The following is a 19506-nucleotide window of genomic DNA, read 5'->3' on the forward strand; positions in this document are numbered from 1 at the left end:
TAGCGCGGCTGTTCTGAACGAAGCCTGCGTGGTGGCAGCGCCTGCAAATGCAGGTCACCCCCCCACCGCTGCCGCCACCCCCTTCCCCTAGACTCAGAGGGCTTCCTCTCTGGGAACCACCCAAGGGGTGCCAACCTGGCCTGGGGCCCCAGGTGGACCCAGAGATGCCCCTGCACTTATCCACCCCTGGGCCACAGAGGCCAGGCTGCAGCCCTTGTTGGGCCCCTAGGTCAGGAGGTAGAGTGCGGGGAGGGGGAGAGACAGGCAGTGAGAGGGGCACGGCAGAAGTGTTCCCCATGTCAGAGCAGCAGGTTCTGCAAACCTGGCTTCTTCCCTAGCCCCTTGGCAGAGCTAGAGGGCCAGCCCGGTTCTAGGGGGCCTCTGCTTAGGGCGCCATGGACAGTTGGGTGGGTTGCACCCTGAACAAAGGTCTCTAGCCAGAGGGCCAAACTGGAGCTGACTTTGACTCATATTCCCCTGGTGAAGCCATGTGCTGTGTGGGCCAAGGGGGTCCTGCCTGCCTGAGCCAAGCCTTCACTTACAGGCTTTGCAGACACTGAGGCCTCCTGGTGGATCAGGCGGACCTCCGTGGAACTGGGAGCTGACAGGGCCACGCGCCATCACTCTGATGCGGGACTCATTCACTGAGTTACATGCTCAGTCCCACTGAGTCCTGACCACAGCCTTTGAGGAAAGTCCTGTTGACATCCCTGTTTCACAGCAGAGGGAACTGAGGCTGGAGGTGAGCACAGAGGAGGCCACCTCCCCCAGACTGGGGCATCAAAGAAGGCTTCCCAGAGGAGGTGGCATTGGAGTTGGGCATTGCAGGATGAGTAGGAGCCTGCTGAGTAGACTAGAGGTGGCTGGCAGGGGTTGCTGGGGCATCCCCAGTTTGAGTGCCCTGGCCAGTGCCAGGGCAGCAGGCAGAACTGGGATTGGCCCTGCCCACTGTGTCCCACCCGCTCATCGTGGGTGGTGTGGATGGCAGCCCCGGGAAGGGAGGCAGGCCGAGAGCCTCGCATTTATGGCCGTTTCTGTTCCAGAACCGATTAGTAGAGAATTGCAGCTGTAATCTGTGCCTGTGATGGCGGGCCATAAAGAGGGATGGGATGTGCGCAGTGCTCCCAAGGTGGCGCCCGCAGACGTGGCCCGGGGACGCGGGGAATGAAAAATGGTTTTAATTCCCTCCCAGCAGCAATAATTTGATTCTTCATAAATTTTTCCATCAAAGTGTTGTTGAGGCTGAGTTCCCACAGAGCAGGGCACATGACAGGGATGGGGAGCCAGGAGGAGTGGTCAGTAGGTGCAGGCCGGGGTGGGGCCATGCTCAGACCCACAACGCCAGAGTTGCGAAGACCCCCACCCCCACCCCTAGCATTGTCTCCCGAGATGAAAGATGGATCCTCTTTGTCACAGAGGGACCAGATCAGGACCCGGACACAGAACCGGCTCCATCATTTACTACTCACGTGATCCTGAACACATGCCTGCCTCCCGGCACCTCAGTTTTCTTATCTCTAAAATGGGATTAATATTTCCTGCCTCGTAGGGTTGTTGCAAGGATGAAATGCATTTCTATACACAGAGCACTTAGAAGAGCGACTGATACCGCACACATGTTCTGTGACTATCTGTTCATGGGGAAGATTCCTAGGCTGAAATGAGAAATAAGCAGGTGTGGCCGAGGCAAGGGCCAGAGGAAGAGCATGCTAAAGGGCTACAGTGATGGTGCCCTGGAGGGCTTCAGGCTGTTCCGTGGGGCTGCAGCTTCTGGGAGTACAGGGTTTAAGAGGGGAGACGGGACTGTGAAGGGCCTGAAGGCCAAACTCAGGAACTTGGAGTTTCTCCTGAGGGCACAAGGGAGCCAGGGATGAGTCTGGGGCAGGGAGGCAGTGTGATCACATGTGTGCTTTAGACAGACCCCTCTGGTTCTCATCCTGGAGGGTGAGTCGAAGGGTTGTAGAGGCTGTGAACCAGGGAGGACACTGGGGCAGCCCCTCAGGCAGGAGGGGAGGGAGCCAGGCTGGGTGATGGGTTGGGCAAGGCTGGGGATCACTTGGATGTGGGGGAGAGGCAGGGCCAGGGAGGAGACACACAGATGCCGGAGGGAGGGCGGATGGGACCTGTGGGCTGCCGGTCCTTCTGCTCAGGGCAGGGCCCACCCGGCTCTCAGGGAAGGTGGAGGCTAGCCCTGCACTCTGCCCTCTAGTGGCCACTGTGTCTCCGAGCGGGCAGGCTCTTGAGCTGACATCTCTGGGCAGGATGCCCAGTGCCCATCTTGGGGTCGTCGGGCGCCCTGCCAGCCAAGGGGTAGGGCTCCCACTGTCTGGCTCTGTGCCCAGAGAGGGCCTCTCCTGCTTGGGCCAGGGGGGTCGGGTGGCGGGAGGAAGAGGTGCTCTGTGGGCAGTGCCTCTGGGAGGGACTCCCGAGCCCAGCTGACATGCCCCTCCTCTGTGCGCCCACAGGCTCTTCGCGGCCAAGTGCAGCGGCTGCATGGAGAAGATCGCCCCCACCGAGTTCGTGATGCGGGCGCTGGAGTGCGTGTACCACCTGGGCTGCTTCTGCTGCTGCGTGTGTGAGCGGCAGCTACGCAAGGGTGACGAGTTTGTGCTCAAGGAGGGCCAGCTGCTGTGCAAGGGTGACTACGAGAAGGAGAAGGATCTGCTCAGCTCCGTGAGCCCTGACGAGTCCGACTCCGGTGAGTGGCAGCTGGAGCCGGGGCGGGTGGTGGGTGGGGGGCTTGGCAAGCACGCTGCGGAGGGTTGCCCCACAGGAGAAACCCGCTCCTGACCCTGGGACCCGTACCCCAGACAGACACTGCATACATGCATGGAGGTGTTCCCATGTGGGTTACACACAGACACGTGTGCACGGCCCCACAGACCCACAAACGCACCTGGACATGATCACGCACAGGTATAGATGCATGTGATCATACAGGCATACACACAAGCACATAAAACGTCTGTGTGGATACCCATGCCCAGGAATGTAAAAATACAGACGCGTGTCCACGTGCAGACGTGTGCTTGCATGCCCAAGCACGCCAAAGCCCACACCTATATAAACACACGTGTACACATGCCCTAGCACACTCGTGCAGTAAACATCTGGCTACACATTTACCCATGTGCTCACATGTACTGTGGTTTGCACACATGTGAACACATGCCCCCTGCTCTCTGGCCCAGCACCCCCCTCTTTCCCTTGCTGTGACCCCACCTCACAGGGGTCTCTCCCAGCACCGAGTCTGCAGGCATCTGCTCCGCTGCATCCTGTCTCCATCACACCCCCCCAAGTCTTTAGCAGTGGGGGGACTGGGGTCCTTGGTGGTGGAGGGAAAGCCTCCATTTCCTGGGGTGAAGTCCCCTCTCCACCCTGCTCCAGCCCCCCAAAGACTGCCAGTCTGGAGCTCTCTTGGAAGGAAGGGCAGGGCCAACCAGGGACAAGTTAATAAGGAGGAAGCAGGCTGGCACCTGGTCATTCCTGGGGATGGCAAAGACAGATTGGAGCAGGGGGAGTGGGGAGGAGGTGCCCTGGTCTGCCAGGCCCTTGTGGGGAACCTGGAGCCCATGGTCAGAGGACCTGCCTGTACAAAGGAGCCATGTCCCTGCCAGAGCCCTCGGAGGGAGGCAAGAGCTGCCCATGCCTCTGTCCCTCTGCCCGCCCCTGGGCAGGGCACCGTGGTGGCTAGGCTGCCTGGGCTCCTGAGGGAGAATGGGGGCCAGCCAGGTGCCATTGGCATATTCCTGCCAGGCCTAGGAAGGGGCTCTCGGAGAGAGGCCCCCCTCCACAGGGCTCATGCTCGGAGGAAGATGGGCTGGGGGCAGCAGGAGACATGTGGGCTGGGGGAGGCTCTGCTGTCTGCCTGGGGCCAGCATCTCTGAGACCCATAACTCGGGCATGCAAGTGGGTGTGGGTGTCGCTGGGTGAAGATGCATGCTTCTGCATGCAGGTGTATGTGTGTGTCTAGACGAGTGCATGCCTGTATGTCCCTGCCTGCAAGCATGCACTTGCGTGCACGTGTGTGTGAGTGCATGCACACATCAGGGTCACGAACATGCCCAAGTGAGAACGTCTGGAGTGTGTGTGTCTTTGCTCATCAATCCTTAGTCCCTGGAAGCTCCTTGGAGCCTCCTGTCTTGAGTCCCGAGGCCCAGCCGGTGCTGGGCTAGTACCGTGGGAACTGGTTTTCCCGAAGGCCGGCATGCTGGGCTGGGGTCCCCCAGGGACTGGAGGCCACAGGCTGAGGCGGGGCCCAGGCAGGTCGGGTCAGGGGAAGCCCGGGGCCAGACTGAGTACAGCTGCCAGCATCCCTCATCAGGAGAGCTGTGGGCCTGATGGCAGGTCGGCCGCCTGTGAGTGTCAGCGTAACTGTGTTCCCTTCCGTGTGCCAGCCACACGTGTGCACCTGCATGTTTCTGCAGTGCCCAAACCTGTCCCCGTGTGGGCCTGTCTCTCTGCCCTTCTGAACGCGTGTGCATCTGAGTGTGCAGCGTGTGTGCACGCCTGCTCACCAGGGTGCCTTCCTCTGCCTGTCTGGTCAGCAGGGCAGGTCTGGTGGCTTTGGTTCAGGTCTCCCCAGGGGGCTGAGATAAGGACCGAGGACCGTTTGCAGGGAACACGCCGGGCCGGGTGGGGCAGTGGGTGGGCAGGGATGAGAGATGAGACGAGGCATGGCCTGTGGGCCAGGGGGAGGGGGCGGTCTTTACCCTGAGGGCCCAGGCGGGTCGGGCCGGGCCGGGTGTTGGCAGGAGGTGACGGGACCCCAGCAGGCCGTGGGTTCCCGAGGAGACGGGCTGACCCGCTGCATCGTGTCCCCACAGTGAAGAGTGAGGATGAAGACGGGGACATGAAGCCGGCCAAGGGGCAGGGCGGCCAGAGCAAGGGCAGCGGGGATGACGGGAAGGACCCACGGAGGCCCAAGCGGCCCCGGACCATCCTCACGACGCAGCAGCGAAGAGCCTTCAAGGCCTCCTTCGAGGTCTCCTCCAAGCCCTGCCGGAAGGTGAGGGGCGGCCGGGGTGGGGCGGGGGCTGACACTCCCACACCCGCTGCCTTTCCAGACTCCTGCGGGGACCTAGGGGTCCCTGCACCTCCCCACCCAGCGCCCCGGACCTGCCAGCTCCCAGCGCCTGCCCACCCCCTGGGCCTGACCCGTCTCCCTCTCTCTGGGCAGGTCCGAGAGACGCTGGCGGCAGAGACGGGCCTCAGCGTGCGCGTGGTCCAGGTCTGGTTTCAGAACCAAAGAGCAAAGGTGAGGACAGGCCCCTGGCCACCCTGCTGGGCAAGGGAGGGGGAGGGCAGGCAGAAGACTGGGGGCCTGATGAGGGCGGGGCGGGGCGGGGGTACATGGGGGCCGAGGCGGGGCTGGCACGCACCGTGTCTCCTGCAGATGAAGAAGTTGGCGCGGCGGCATCAGCAGCAGCAGGAGCAGCAGAACTCCCAGCGGCTGGGCCAAGGTGAGCCAAGGGCCCAGCACGGGGCTCAGTCTGTCACGAGACTCCCAGGAAATTTCTCCCACCCTGGGGGTCAGATCTCAGGGAGCTGGTGCCTGGGAACCTGCTGAGGTCAGAGGACAGGCAGTGGGGACCACGGGATGCAGGAGGAGGAGAGATGGGGTGGGGGGGCAGCCCGGAGCGGGGACAGAATTTCCACACTCACCGTCTCTGTGCCAGGCACAGTCCTCACCATTCAACAGCTTCCGTCTCACTTAACTCACAGATCCCGGAGAGGAGGGGCATTGTTACCCCCCATCTCTCAGATGAGCAGACAGGTTCAGGAGACGAAGGGACGCGCGGGGATCGCTCAGCTAGTAAGGGGCAAAGCTAGGCTTTGGCCCTGAGTGTAGGGCTCCTGCGTGCATGCTCAGTTGCTCAGTTCTGTCCCACTCGGCAACCGCATGGACTGTAGCCCTCCAGACTCCTCTGTCCATGGATTCTCCAGGCAAGAATACTGGAGTGGGTTGCCATGCCTCCCTCCAGGGGATCTTTCCAACCCGGGGATCGAACCTGAGTCTCTTATGTCTCCTGCATTGGCAGGCAGGTTCTTCACCACTGGACCACCAGGGAAGTTCCTTTCAGGCGCCTAAATCCATGCTTTTAACATGACCACACACCCTCCTGCCCACGTAGGATTCAGCGGAAGGCCTTCAGAGAAATCTCCAAAGTCTGCAGGGTGTTGAGGAGTCCAGGGTAGACTGAGCTTTGCCCAAATGCTGTTTCCACATCTAGGGCTGGGGCTGGCCTCCCGGACCCCAGCAGGACCCCGGTGGAGCCTTCTAGGCGTTGGAGGGGGGCCCCAGGTGTTCCCTGAGACCTCTGGACTGGGGTGGGGGCTGCTGCTGTCTGCTCCCACGGGAGATGAGTGTCCTGAGGCAGATGCCAAGGCACTGATGGGCAGCTCAAGACTCTGAGGTCAGACCAGTGTCCCAGGCTAGACCCAGGACTTCAGGGCCGCGGGTGTCCTCAGAGCCCAGCTCTCCCTGTCTTCTCTCTGCCCCCTCTCCTGAGACAGCCCAGCTTTCGGGGGCTGCAGCCATGGCTGCGGGCGTCTCAGCCTGCTCCTACACTGTGTCTCGCTCCCCAGGGATCCCAGTTGCCCCCTGGATGCAGCCTCCCCAAGAACATTCCAGGTCCCCCCGAGCTCATCACAGCCTGCACTGCACTTCATGCCCTTGCTCCCGGGCCACATGCACACAACACCCCCTGCTGCTCCCCACCCCTGCCCCACCTAGCCAGTACCCACACCAGAAACCCGGGAGTCGCCGCTGACCTGTCCTGTCACATGAGCACTGCATCTGCTCAGTCACCCAGTTGGGCAGTGATTTCTTCTCTCAGGTCCCTCATGCCCCTCTCAGACTTTCCTGCATCTACCTTAATAGGGACCCAAGCCCCTCGCCCCACCTGTCTCCTCTTGATGGGCCCTGCCTCTGTCCTCCACCCTCCCAGCCTTTCTTCGCAGTCCCTCCACAGCCAAGACCCTCCACTGGCTTCCTACAGCCTCGGGGGACACCCCGCCCCCCATTCAGCTCGGGTCCCCAGGGAACCATCTCTCTCCCCAGGCATGACCTTCTCTTGTCCTCATGTCCAGCCCTGTGGACTGGGCTTCCTGCTCCCACCGGGCAGTTTCTCCCTCCTCTGCCTTTGGTGCCCTTCAGCCTGGCATCCTGCTCCTGGCTAGGCTGGTCAAACCCTCTGCTGGTTCTTGAAGTTACATGGAGGTAGAAGGCCCCTTCCTCCAGGAAGCCCTCCTTCCCTGAGCCTTGTTGGCCCAGGTGCAGGCTCCACCTTGATGCGGCAGGTGCAGGGCACTCAGTGCACCCACGTGTAATGAGTCATTACTGGCTGTTACCGGGATCTTCTGACTTTGGATAAACTAGTTCTGCTAGAGGCACTGGAGTGTGTGTGTGTGTCTGGGGAAGGTTGGTGGAGGCAGGTCAGATATCGAGGCTCAACAACCCTGGACGGTCATGGGCAACCTCAGCAGGGGAAGGGGCTGGGAAGGGGGTGGTCAGAGGGACGGCAGCGGGCAGCCTGGACTGGGTAGCAGGGTGGGGGTGGTGTGGGATGGGAAGCCATGGAGGACTCCTGGGGTACATCTGTGAGGTGCCCTCTAGGCCAGGACAACCCGGGCAGTCAGTGAGGGCGTGGTCTCTCCCCAGAGGTCCTGTCCAGTCGCATGGAGGGCATGATGGCCTCCTACACACCGCTGGCCCCGCCGCAGCAGCAGATCGTGGCCATGGAGCAGAGCCCCTATGGCAGCAGCGACCCCTTCCAGCAGGGCCTCACGCCGCCCCAAATGCCAGGTGACCACATGAACCCCTATGGTAAGCTGCCCCACCCCTCACGGCCCAGCACGGCCCCTGCCCCCACAGCCTGACCTGGCAGGCCCTTCCAACACAGCCCACTTGCCTCCTCCTATCGGGAAGGGGGCACCCTGGAGACACCCGAACCACCCACCCACAGCCCCCCGAACACCCCCCGCCAGCCGGCAGTCATCCTGTCCCTCCCTCACCTCCAGCCACACGGCCTGTAGGGCCAGTGGGGCGCCCAGGAGTTCCCCGCCTGGACCCCCCGGTGCTGACGCCCACCCCCTCTGCCTACCCCCACCCCATCCCCAGGCAACGACTCCATCTTCCACGACATCGACAGCGATACCTCCTTAACCAGCCTCAGCGACTGCTTCCTCGGCTCCTCGGACGTGGGCTCCCTGCAGGCCCGCGTGGGGAACCCCATCGACAGGCTCTACTCCATGCAGAGTTCCTACTTCGCCTCCTGAGAGCCAGCCGGGCGGCACGGACGCTTGGGCAAGGGTCCTGGAAGGGGGGACTGCTGGCCGCAGATGCTGCCTCACCACCCCCAGCCCCACCGCCCGCACAGACTCTGCAGACAGCCATACGGTGCCCTCCCCTCGGCCAACCGGGCCTGGCTAACGTGCCCACCAGGCGCAGCCAGACAGGCAGATGGGCGCAGCCTGGGCAGGGACTGTGTCCTGCCCCCAGAGACCGTGTCACCCCCAGGGACCCAGAACTCTCGGACAGCCACTCGCCTCCCAGCCGCACCTTGGCCTCCATCGCCTCCCTCCCCCTCCTCATCTCTTTTATGGGAAGCTTAAATTCTCTCTATTTTTTTAAACGTTCCCTCTGTGTCCAGGCCACCTCCATGGCGCAGGCCTAGGTCAAGGCAGCCCCCCGCCCCGTGCATGCCCCAGACAATGGCGTGAGAAGCCCATGTATCCTGTGCCCTGCACTGTGCCCACCTCCCCCCACCTCTGGGGGCAGGCCCACCAGCCTAGGATCACCCCTTCTACCTGGAGCCTGGGGCAGGAGTGGGGATGGACCTGGCAGGTGGGCCAAGCCCACTACAGCTCTCCCCTGGGGAAGGGGGAGTCACGGGGGCACTGGGGGCGGGAAGGTTGAGCCCAGGCCAACTCAAAGGGATGGAGACATACATGCAGACGCACATGCTTCAAGGCACACCCATGCGGATGTGCACACGGGTAACTAGACACGCTGAGAGACGGAGAGGCCTCTGTGGGTCAGCCCTGCCACGTCAGGAAGGGGAAGGAGGCCGGCCGGGGGGGCAGGGAGCCCCTCTGACAGCAATAGGAGGGGCAGGAGGAAGGGCAGAGGAGGTGAGATCAGAGCACACGGATGCAGATATGTCTTCGCCTCCACCCAGATGGGGACTGCCTGGGCGGTCAGGGGCCCAGGACCAGGCGGAATCAGGCCACCTGGCAGAGCCTCCAGGTGGGAAGGCGTCTCAGAAGCCACCCCCTTGGCACTCCATCTGATGCTGGGCTCTCACCCAAACTGCTCCTGCCTCTCCTTGCACACCTCCAGTGACGAGGAGCTCACTACTTCATCGGGCCCCAAGTTCAGCTGCCTTTTCTGCTGATCTCACCTCTGTCCCTTTTCAGCCTTTGTCCTCACTTCTCGAAGCCAGGCTTCCTTTTAAAAGCCCTCCCTTTTCCAGCTCTTCCTTTTAAAATTGTACCTCCCCAGCCCCCACCCCTACCCCCCGCCCCAGCCTGGCTCAGCTTCCCCTCTAAACGTGTAGAACAGACATAACCCAGTCTCCCCACTGTCATCAGCCAGCCTGGCTCTTCCGGGCTCTTCTTGTTCCACAAACTTCCACAGGGTCTCAGCCGACGTCCCGCGTCCTTCTGCAGCCTCAGCCGGCAGCCGACGTCCCGCATCCTTCTGCAGCCTCAGCCGGCCCAGGTTCTGGGCCATCCTTGGTCCTGGGTCTCCACTGGTCCCGTAGGCAGCCACTCTGTCCTTTTGAGGGTTGGTCCCCTTTCTCCTCTTGGGCCCATGTAGTCACGTCATGCTGGGGGCACTTGGAACAGGTCTGGGGTAGATGCTCCCTGCCCAGTAGACCTGGCCCTTCTCTCCCAGATTCTTTATGTTGAAAGGCACCTCAGGAATGGATCAACTAGTCTTCCCGTTATCCCGCAGCTGGAAAACGGGGCCAGGAGCGGGGCAGGGACAGGCCTCTCGGCTGGTCAAGAGCAGAGCTGGAGCAGAGAATAGGGACACCACGCCAGCTGCTCGTGTCTGCCTGGTGAATGGCCTCCGGGTTGGGGGACGTGCGTGACTCCTCTTTGTAGACTTGCCCCCCACTGGGTCCGCAGAAACCCTAAGTCCAGCCTGGGCTCTGCCTCTGCCATGACACTGCCCCCTGCCAGGAGCTGGTACAGGACACGTGCTGATGACCCGCAGGTTGTCAAAGCCAGAGGGCCCTCAGCTGCCCGTGCCAGAGGCGCCCCATCAGCCGGTTTAGGTTAACTCCTTCGCTCTACTGCAGCCTGCGGCCCCCAGGCTCTGACGACCACTCTGCCCGACTCGGTGTCGGGACACAGATGAGCCAGATGTAGGGCCCCTTTTGAGGACTTCTCTCCTGGGAGGAGACACATACACATTCTGTCCCAAGCTTTTCCAGACACTGTTGGGGACCCATTTCTCAGATGAGGAACCTGAGGCTCAGAGCAGGCTACCCAGCAGAAGCACACGGGACCAGTCAGGCTTGCTGGGGTTGGCGCAAGTTGAGATGACTGGGTTCTGTCCACTTCAGGTAGGAAAGCACAGCCTTGACCTGGGGCGGGGGAGGTGAGTGGCCTTGACCACACCCACCCCTGCCGTGATGTGGGACCACCATCACGTGGTGCCTGGGTGGGAAGCCCAGGGGAAGGGGGACATGACAGACTGTTCTCTGGAGGAAGAGGGAGAAAGTGATGGGGGGGGGGGGGTGTGGAGTGTCAGAGGAAAGCGGAGTTCTGCTTCCCTGTGGGGAGGCTGAGGCTCAGAGGGAGGAAGGAATCTGCCCCTGGTAACACGAGGAGTGTTATCACCTCCGCCATGGAGGCCTCCAGGGAGGCTGCACAGAGGGACACTGGTTCTGAGGGTCAGACCATGGGCCCAGCAGAGCCTATAGAGAAGGAGCCAGAGCTGGTGGGCTGGGCATCTCGGGAGGCTTCCTGGAGGCAGTGACGTGGGGAGTCCACCATGTCCAGATGAGCAGGCCCTAGCAGTGAGGCTCGGGGGAAGGAGCCTCTGCCCGGCCCCAGCCTGAGCTCTGGGCACCACCGGGGATGGGCCTCTCACCTCCCGTCTGGGAGAACCTGCAGCTCTGGGGCTCACTCTGCCCTGTGGGGAAGGGGGAGGTCCACACTCACAGATGCGCGCGCGCACACACACACACACAGCCAGACACACACGAAGGCTCACAGACCCACATTCACAGACCCGCCGCCTGGGGGCTGGGGAAGCAGGAGGGACCCTCGAACCTTTGGCCCTTGGACGGCGCCATTGCCAGCGGGCCTCTCTGCTGCGGCCGCCCCACCGGCGTCCCACGGGAGCCCAGCCCAGCCAGGTGTGGGGACCGGGCCGCCAGCCATTCCTGTTCTCCTTGTACAGACTCTCACTGTCCACCCGCCATCCCCAGACACATTTTATTTAATAACTTGTCATTGTTAAATTATTTATTAGCGTTTACCACATCACCACCCCCACCCTGCCCTCCACTCTCACCTTCTGCCTTTTCCCACGAAAGCAGAAAATGGAAACAACAGAAAAAGACGAGACATCAGTATATTTGTAAATAAACCAACCTGTACACGCCTGTGGTGCCTCTCCTTGGGGGGAGGGGCTGTGTGGGGCCTGAGCCAGTCCTGCCTGAGACGTCAGCAGATTTCTCAGTGGGCGCCAGGGTCAGCAGGTCAGGAAGGGAGAGCCTGGGGTACCTGGTCTTGCCCAACACATTCCCTCGTTTCATCCTATAATCGTCACCTCCCCATCCTTGTCCTGTCCCAACCCCAACCCATCTCCATCCTTGAAACAAATGCCTCCCTCCCATCTCAATCATCCCTTTCCCCAAGACACTCAGCCAACCACTACAGGGGCCCCTTAAGTGCCAGCCACTAGGCTGAGAACTGGGGATTAGTCCCTGCCTCACGGAGGTAGACGATGTGATTTGAACTCAGCCTTGTTACAGGGGTACCCAACCTCATCTGGAAGGGCGGAGCATCATGGAAGGCTTCCTGGAAGAAACTGCATATTAAGCTGAGATGGGAAGTTAGCTGGTGTAGGGGGACCGGGTGAGGAGGAGGAGGAGTGTCTGCAAGTTCTTCAAGCTTATGCAAACACCTCAGGTGCCGGCAGAATCTTGTGACACTCCTAAACTGCAAGAATAGCTAAGTTTTGGAGCCTGGGGAGAAGAAATGAGGCCAGAGGCAAAGCCAGACCATCCAGGGTCTTGCTGCTGAGTGGAGAGTGGATCCAAGTAGGTCAGGTGGACTGAACAAAGATGGGAGTCAATGGGTTACCTAGGCGACAGAGGATGACGGTTCTGACTGGGTGGTAACAGGAGAAAGAACTAAGCAGATCCTGGAGATTCTGTCAGAGAGGGGAGTGAAGACAACATCGAGGTTACTGGATCGCTGGGACAGGGGTCCCTGGAGCACTCTGATCTGGAGCACGGGGAGCTGAGGGTCTCTGGGGCATCCATGAGCTTCAAAGGGGCCACACCTGAGCATCCAGGTGTTCAGCCACCAGGTAGATGGTCACTGAGGCACAAGGTGGGTGAGATCGCTTGAGGGGCTGCGACAGGGAGAATGAAGCTGAAGCTAAATCCTGAGGAATCACGAGGGCACGGGGCTTCACATGGCCCTGGGATCCAGGGGAGATGTGGGTTGGGGCGCGGTCGGGTGGGGTGTGGAGATGGCAGAGACTCAAGGAATTTGGTTCTCAAAGTCCTTGAGGACTCGAGGTTCCCTAGAGTACCTTGGGGAAGACCAGCGTGTGCGCATGCACAAGCACGTGCCAATGCTGGCTCCGTGGGTCGGTTTGCCTGGGTAGGTTGTGCAGGAAGCTGGGTACCTGCAGATGATCAGTGTCTGGTGTGCAACTGGCTGTCTAGATCTGCCTACAGGGTCAGGAGTCTCAGACTTGTGTCTGTGCAGAGGTGAAGACATTTGCGCATCCACTCCTGGGTGTATCATTGTACATCTCTGCCTGGTTGTGCATCCAGGAGGCCCCGAGTCCGCAGACCTGAAGTCCTGATGTTTTCCTCCTTCCCCCACCATCTGGCTGCTCCTTTTCAGTCCCCTCCCCATTCCCGCAGCCAGGAGCACCTGGCAGCACCTGGAGCGTCTCTCTCTCTGCCCACGGGCACCAGCGCCCCCGGGGACGGCCACACCCCACCTTCTCCTGCAGCCTTGGGCAACCCGCAGCCCCACGGGCTTCTGGGCTTGTTCATTGCCTCCTCCAAGGTCCTATTTTCAGAAGGGAAACCCAAGGTTCAGAAGGAGGAGATGACCAGCTAGCTCAGTACGACAAAGCAAACGAGGGGCAGCGGAAATGGCTCAAAACTGGGTTTGGCTGCAAACCCATGGCCTGGACACCACCCCGGCTGCCTCCCCAGGCCCACACTCTGGCCCTGCAACCTAGTCCTCCAAGGTCAGACCCAGGGACCCAGGAAACTCTTCCCTTCTGAATGGCCGCACTGAGGCTCAGAGAAATCGAGTCACTTGGTCCAGACTGCAACAGCATGGAGGCAGGACTAACTTGGGTCTTCCATCCAAGTCCCAGGCCTGGGCTTCTGTGAGAGGCGCCTCCCAGCCCCCCTCCCCCATCCCACCCCCCAGCAGTGAGCTGACAGCTCTCTTGCCGACAGCAATCATCTAAAATCCTGTCACTAAAAAATGTTTGGGTGGGGGGTGGACAGGGGGCTGTGCTAATCCACTGCTCCCCTCTCTCCTGCCTGTCTTCTCCCCCCAGCCCAGAACGTGAAGTCAGCGGAGAGGGAGGAAATGTAGGCCTGGTCTGGAGACAAGAGAGGGTGTGAGACAAGGTCTCTCTCCAGGCCCCTCTTTCCAGAAGACCGATACTAGCCAAGTCTGTGCCACTGCCAGTCATAGACTTCAGCCCACCGACCCTCACAATCCAGAACAGCTCTTATCCCATTGTACAGATGAGAAAACTGAGGCTTGGAGAGCAGTAACTTGCTCCAGGGTGATTCTTCCCAGGAACCTGGGGTTGGAGAGGGTCTAGAGTCGAGGAGAGGGGTGGTCCCAGGAGAGGAATGTGATTCTGAGCGCACCTTACAAAGCTGGTCCTCAAGGGTGTGAGGCCCGGCCGGGTCCTGTCTCTGGAGCTCACCACTGCCACCTTCCCTGAGAAAACTTCGGGTGTGAGGCCTGGACTGGAGTGGGTGAGGTCTGGGCAACAGCTTGGTAGAATGCAAATCCACCAGGACAGGTGGGTAGTGAGACGGGTGGTCCAACAGGCATTAGGAAGATGATCTGAAGGAGAGCGGCCGCAGCCCCCCACCAGGATGAGAGGGGCGCCCCCTGGGCTCGGGCAATGCAGTTGGCCTGACTGCCCATGGCTGACCTATTAAAAGGTTCAACGAGCACTGGAGCAGAGAATTAGGTGACCGAGGGGCTCCACTCAATGCTCTGGGTGCAGCCATTGGGGGTGTTGGCCGTGCACCCCACACTGTGTTGAGCCTCACATGTCTTTCTCCTCGAAGCCCCGTGGGGCGGGAACAATCGCCGTGTCCACTTGACAGTGAAGTCTCTGCTCTCCGCAGTTCCTCTCACCCTGCCGGGCCAACGCTGCTCTCCTCAGATGCCCTCTTTGGCCTCTGAGTGTCCCAGACCCCATGCCAGGCAGACCTTGGCTCTGGGCTCTGATGGATGGACAGGGGGTTCTATGTATGGCTTTGACTGCAGGGCAGCCCCTGCAGCTTGGAGACAGCCCCCAGACTGCTCATCCCTTTTGGTCTTCACCCTTTGCACGCAGACCCTCCCAGGACCCATGCCCGGTCCGGGAAGAAGATAAGAAGGAGCTCAGAGAGACACACCAAGGCCTCAAAACTGGGGGAGGGGGGCTCACCAGCTGTGCCTGGGAAATCAGGGGAAGCCTCCTGGAGGAGGGAACAGCAGAACAAGTGCTCAGAGGTGGGAAGCGCAGAGGGACCAGTGAGACGGGGCACACCCAGGGTCCTAAGGCCGGAGATGGCAGGAGGTGAGATGCCCTCGCTGGGCATGCCAGGGGCAGTCAGGCCCTTGGCAGTGGGAGGATGCCTGACACATCCCACGCTCTTGATTTAGCTGAGAATAAAATGAGCAAACTTGAATAATGGAGAGGGTATATGGGGAGTACCTGTATCTGGCATGCATGCTCAGTCACTTCAGTCGTGTCTGACTCTTTTGCGACCCCATGGACTGTAGCCCGCCAGGCTCCTCTGTCCGTGGGATTTTCCAGGTAAGACTACTGGAGTGGGTTACCATGCCCTCCTCCAGGGGATCTTCCTCTCTCAGGTATCGAACCCATGTCTCCTGCATTGCAGGCAGATTCTTGACCACTGGGCCACTGGAGTAGCCTATTTGTGGCCTAAAGAGGAATCATAAAAACGAAAAACCTCTGGACCCATTCCTTCGATAAAGAAGATATAACTTTCAATTCCTTGGAGACCATGATGTGCCCCACCATTGTTCCAGAAACCCCTATTGGTTCATTTGAAAACTCTTATCCCAGTCGAAGCCAAATCAACCATGGAATGAAGCTCAGGAAGTTCCTAGCACAGATTCTATTAACAGCAAGAAAGGGCAGGAGTCCCTCATGCAGATCTCCTGTCTGCACAGAATATCCAGGCGCCTTTCTATGGGCAGCACCCTGTTTTCATTCCTTAAGTCCCTTGGGGGTGCTTTGCTACTGAATACTAAATCCCCAAAACATACTAGAAGCTCATTTGAATTTTTCTTCTGAACCTGCAGTCATCCATCAGGCCACGAGGTGGCGACCGGGAGTCAGGCAGGTGAGAGCTGAAACATGGGTTAGGCTCCAGAGATGATGCAGGCTTCAGATCACGGCCAGAGAAGGCAGGAGGGAAGAAACTCTCCTTCTGGGACGTTTCTGCATGCCAAACCCCATTTGAGAGCTTTACATGGACGAGACCACGCATTCTTCAGCATTCCAATTTTATAGAACAAGAAAGTAGGCTCAGAGATGTTAAGGAACACTCCTGAGGCCAGCACAGCTCGGAAATGGCAGAACTGGGATTTGAACCAGAGCTGGGGCAGTGACAGAGACAAAGGAGGAGGAAAATGAGGGGAAAGGGAGGGGGAAAGAGCAGCATCTTCTTGCTTCAGAGATTCCCAACCCTGTTTGTCTGACTCCTCACACTCACCTGCGAGGCACCTACTGGCACTACCCCCATTTTATTGATAAGGAAACGGAGGCTCAGCGAGCTGTACATGCTCAGTGCCCTGGCTCCTGGGGAATCAGGCCTCCCTGAGCCCAGAGGGGGGAGCACAGGGGTGAGGGGAGGACTGCCAAGCACCCCACCGCCGCGCCGGGCCCCTTCCCCTGCACCCCTCCTTCAGGACCCAGGAAAGCCCCATTCACAGGCACACGAAGGGGACCCCCTCGCCAGGGCAAGGTCCAGCTCCACCCTCAGTGTGGATGCTTCCAGAACATAGGATGCAGGTCACAATTGGGAGCCCCAGATGTGAGGGTATTTCATTCTGATCATTTCAGTCCCTGCGGTCTACCAATGAGGGGGCAACTGTTCTAATGGGTGCCTGGGGCTCTGGTGTTTGAGGGGACCCCACCCTGTCCAGCTTCAGAGAATGGGAAGTGAGTGCAATGTTGTCAAGTTCCAGTCCCAGCTCTGCCACTTGCTGGCCATGTGACCTTGGCAAGTCACTTAAAAACCCCCCAGCCTTGGTTTCTTTGTGAGCCGAGGGATGAGCACAAGTCATCGTGAGGGTCACATGAGCAAGTGAACCAGGCACAGGGTTCAGCCCACCCCAGGAGCTCAAACAGTGGGGCTGGCTATTCAGGGATACCCCTCCCTCTGCCTAGCCCAGAAGCTAACTCAGCCCAGAACACTCAACCAAAAGGGGCCTAAGGGCCTTGAAAAGTCAAAGTGTTCGTCACTCAGTTGAGCCCAACTTTTTGTGACCCCATGGACTGTGTAGTCCACCAGGCTCCTCTGTCCATGGAATTCTCCAGGCCAGAATACTGGAGTGGGTTGTCATTCCCTTCTCCAGGGGATCTTCCCAACCCAGAGATTGAACTTAGGTCTCCCACATTGCAGGCAAATTCTTTACCATCTGAACCACCAGGGAAGCCCTTGAAAGAGGTGGATGTGGGGTGGTCTTTGGCACTGACAGTGGCAAGGCTCCACCTACCCATTAAAGCTACAGTGTAAAGCTCTTGCATGGGGCCTGGCATGACAGGGAAGCTTCCAGGAGCTGGGCTTCCTGTGACACCAGCCTTCCTTTCCCCATGCTCTGAGACTGACAGACACCTGGGCCTCCCATGGCCTCCAGGGCCATGCCAGAGGAGGCATTGGGGCACAGTCAGTGGGAGCTTGTCCCTGCCAGTCAGCCAGGCCTGAGCCTCAAGGCACAAATTACAGGGATGTTGGTAGCTATGCCATCTGAGCTCTTGGCCACGAGTGCCTGCCTGGTCCCCTCTGGTCCCATACACATGGAAGGGAGTCCTCTGCGGTTTATCCACAGCTGGAACCGGGAGGCTGTGCCGCAGGGCCAGGCAGTGGGGGCACTTCATAAGCAACAGTGTTCAACTGAAAAAGTGAATTACTAGTGCCGAGTTACTAATGAGCAAATAATCAAGTTATACCCATCAGAAAAATGTCCACAAACAGAGTGACTGTGACATGAGCAGAAACCTGCTCTGCAAAGCAAAGTGAAGCTACAACTCTGGAAGAAAGCAACTTAACTGCAACAGGTCTTTTTTGCTTATAAAAAGACTCTGCCAACAATAAGTCATAATGCTAACAGTGATGATAACCAGAACAATAATGATAGCTGCTGAGTCCTGAGTACTTATCACAGGCCAGTGCCTCTAGATATGATCTCATTGCATTTTCACTCAAAGTATTATCATCCCCATTCAACAGATGAACATGCTGAGGCTCTGACAGGTGGAACCTGTTCAGCTTCACAGAGCTGGTGAGTGACAGATCCTGAGAGCAACTCAGCAGTGTAAACAAGCAACTCTGCCTACAAGGAAGACCAGGACAGACAGGAAAAGCCCAAAGATTATGCAACTCTGCCCGTCTGAGGGGGTGGGGCGGACTTCACCAGACCAGGCTCCAAGGCAAGGAGTGCCTTGGAATGGCCAGAGAGACAGAGGTGGAGTGGAGGCTGTGTCCCAGGACAGGATTGAGGACTCAACAGCAGGACCGTGAGGTGTGGCCCTTCCTAAGCTGCCTCCCAGGTGCTGGCCAGCAGGTTGGCTGAGACAGGCCAGGACAAGAGAAGCAGGGAGAAAAGGAGGCTGCCAGCCAGAAAGCCACTGTCCCTCTCATGGCTGGTCCGTCTATCACAGGCAGGACCCCTGTCTCGTGCATCATTGCCTCGTGCTATCCAGAAGGGAACAGCGGAGCTCAGAGTGGTGCAGCCTCTTACTAAATTCACACAGCCAGTCTAGATTAGGGGCCTAGAAAGTTGATGAACATCAGGCAGGTCAGGAGAAGAAGCAGGAAGAAGTAGGGGTCACCCATGGGGGAGGCCAATAGAGAAGCAGATACAGGAGCCGAGCTGGAGGCTGGACCGGGATCCCTGGGAGCCTGGCCATACTCATTGAACCCTTTCCTAACCCCTCGGAAAGGTGGGCACCTGTGGTGACTCCTCAGAGCCACCTACTCAGGAGTGGGCCTGGCCGCCAGCACCATGTCAGAGCGAACTCTCCTCCCACTGAGCAGGAAGACCATTAAGACAAACTACGGAGGTTTTTCCCCTGCAGTTTTTACTTTATATTAGTTGGCCGCTGTGTTGCTTGATACAATAAAGTTTATGATTATCTTTCTCAGGAAATGTAGCTTTCTTCATTAGCTAATGTTCCTCTTTGTTCTGTTTAATGCTTTTGGTCTTGAATTCTGCATTGATTATAATGTTGGTACCCCTACATTCTACATGTGTGTGTGTGTGTGTGTGTGTGTGTGTGTGTGTACTTTCAGTTCAGTTCAGTCGCTCAGTCGTGTCCGACTCTTTGCAACCACATGAACCGCAGCACACTAGGCCTCACTGTCCATCACCAACTTCTGGAGTCTACTCAAACCCATGTCCATTGAGTCAGTGATGCCATCCAACCATCTCATCCTCTGTCATCCCCCACTCCTCCTGCCCTCAGTCTTTCCCAGCTTCAGGGTCTTTTCAAATGAGTCAGCACTTCACATCAGGTGGCCAAAGGATTGGAGTTTCAGCTTCAACATCAGTCCTTCCAATGAACACCCAGGACTGATCTCCTTTAGGATGGACTGGTTGGATCTCTTTGCAGTCCAAGGGACTCTCAAGAGTCTTCTCCAACACCATAGTTCAAAAGTATCAATTCTTTGGCGCTCAGCTTTCTTTATAGTCCAACTCTCACATCCATACATGACTACCTGAGAAACCATAGCCTTGACTAGACGGACCTTTGTTGGCAAAGTAATGTCTCTACTTTTTAATATGCTGTCTAGGTTGGTC

General features: G+C 58.9%; 1 protein-coding gene and 1 long non-coding RNA gene across 3 annotated transcripts; both read left to right on the top strand.

The window, feature by feature from the left end:
• The first annotated feature begins 2471 nt into the window (after window positions 1-2471).
• LMX1B (LIM homeobox transcription factor 1 beta) lies at window positions 2472-11617 on the top strand. 2 transcript variants are annotated; one of them, XM_020874633.2, is made up of 6 exons: window positions 2472-2698; window positions 4827-5008; window positions 5180-5257; window positions 5396-5462; window positions 7664-7828; window positions 8123-11617. In XM_020874633.2, exons 1-6 carry the CDS (start codon window positions 2494-2496, stop codon window positions 8278-8280), a joined length of 855 nt encoding a protein of 284 aa, XP_020730292.2. In that variant the 5' UTR covers window positions 2472-2493; the 3' UTR covers window positions 8281-11617. The 2 variants fall into 2 exon arrangements, with proteins under 2 accessions (XP_020730292.2, XP_020730296.2); XM_020874637.2 differs by having other exon boundaries at window positions 7664-7807.
• An 800-nt stretch (window positions 11618-12417) lies between these two features.
• On the top strand, window positions 12418-18802 carry LOC110125638 (uncharacterized). The gene is made up of 3 exons (XR_002310135.2): window positions 12418-12579; window positions 17937-17988; window positions 18650-18802. It is a non-coding gene; the product is annotated as an uncharacterized lncRNA (long non-coding RNA).
• The last annotated feature ends 704 nt before the right edge of the window (window positions 18803-19506 follow it).

Source organism: Odocoileus virginianus, chromosome 2 (assembly GCF_023699985.2).
Source record: "Odocoileus virginianus isolate 20LAN1187 ecotype Illinois chromosome 2, Ovbor_1.2, whole genome shotgun sequence".
Classification (NCBI taxonomy): domain Eukaryota; kingdom Metazoa; phylum Chordata; class Mammalia; order Artiodactyla; family Cervidae; genus Odocoileus; species Odocoileus virginianus.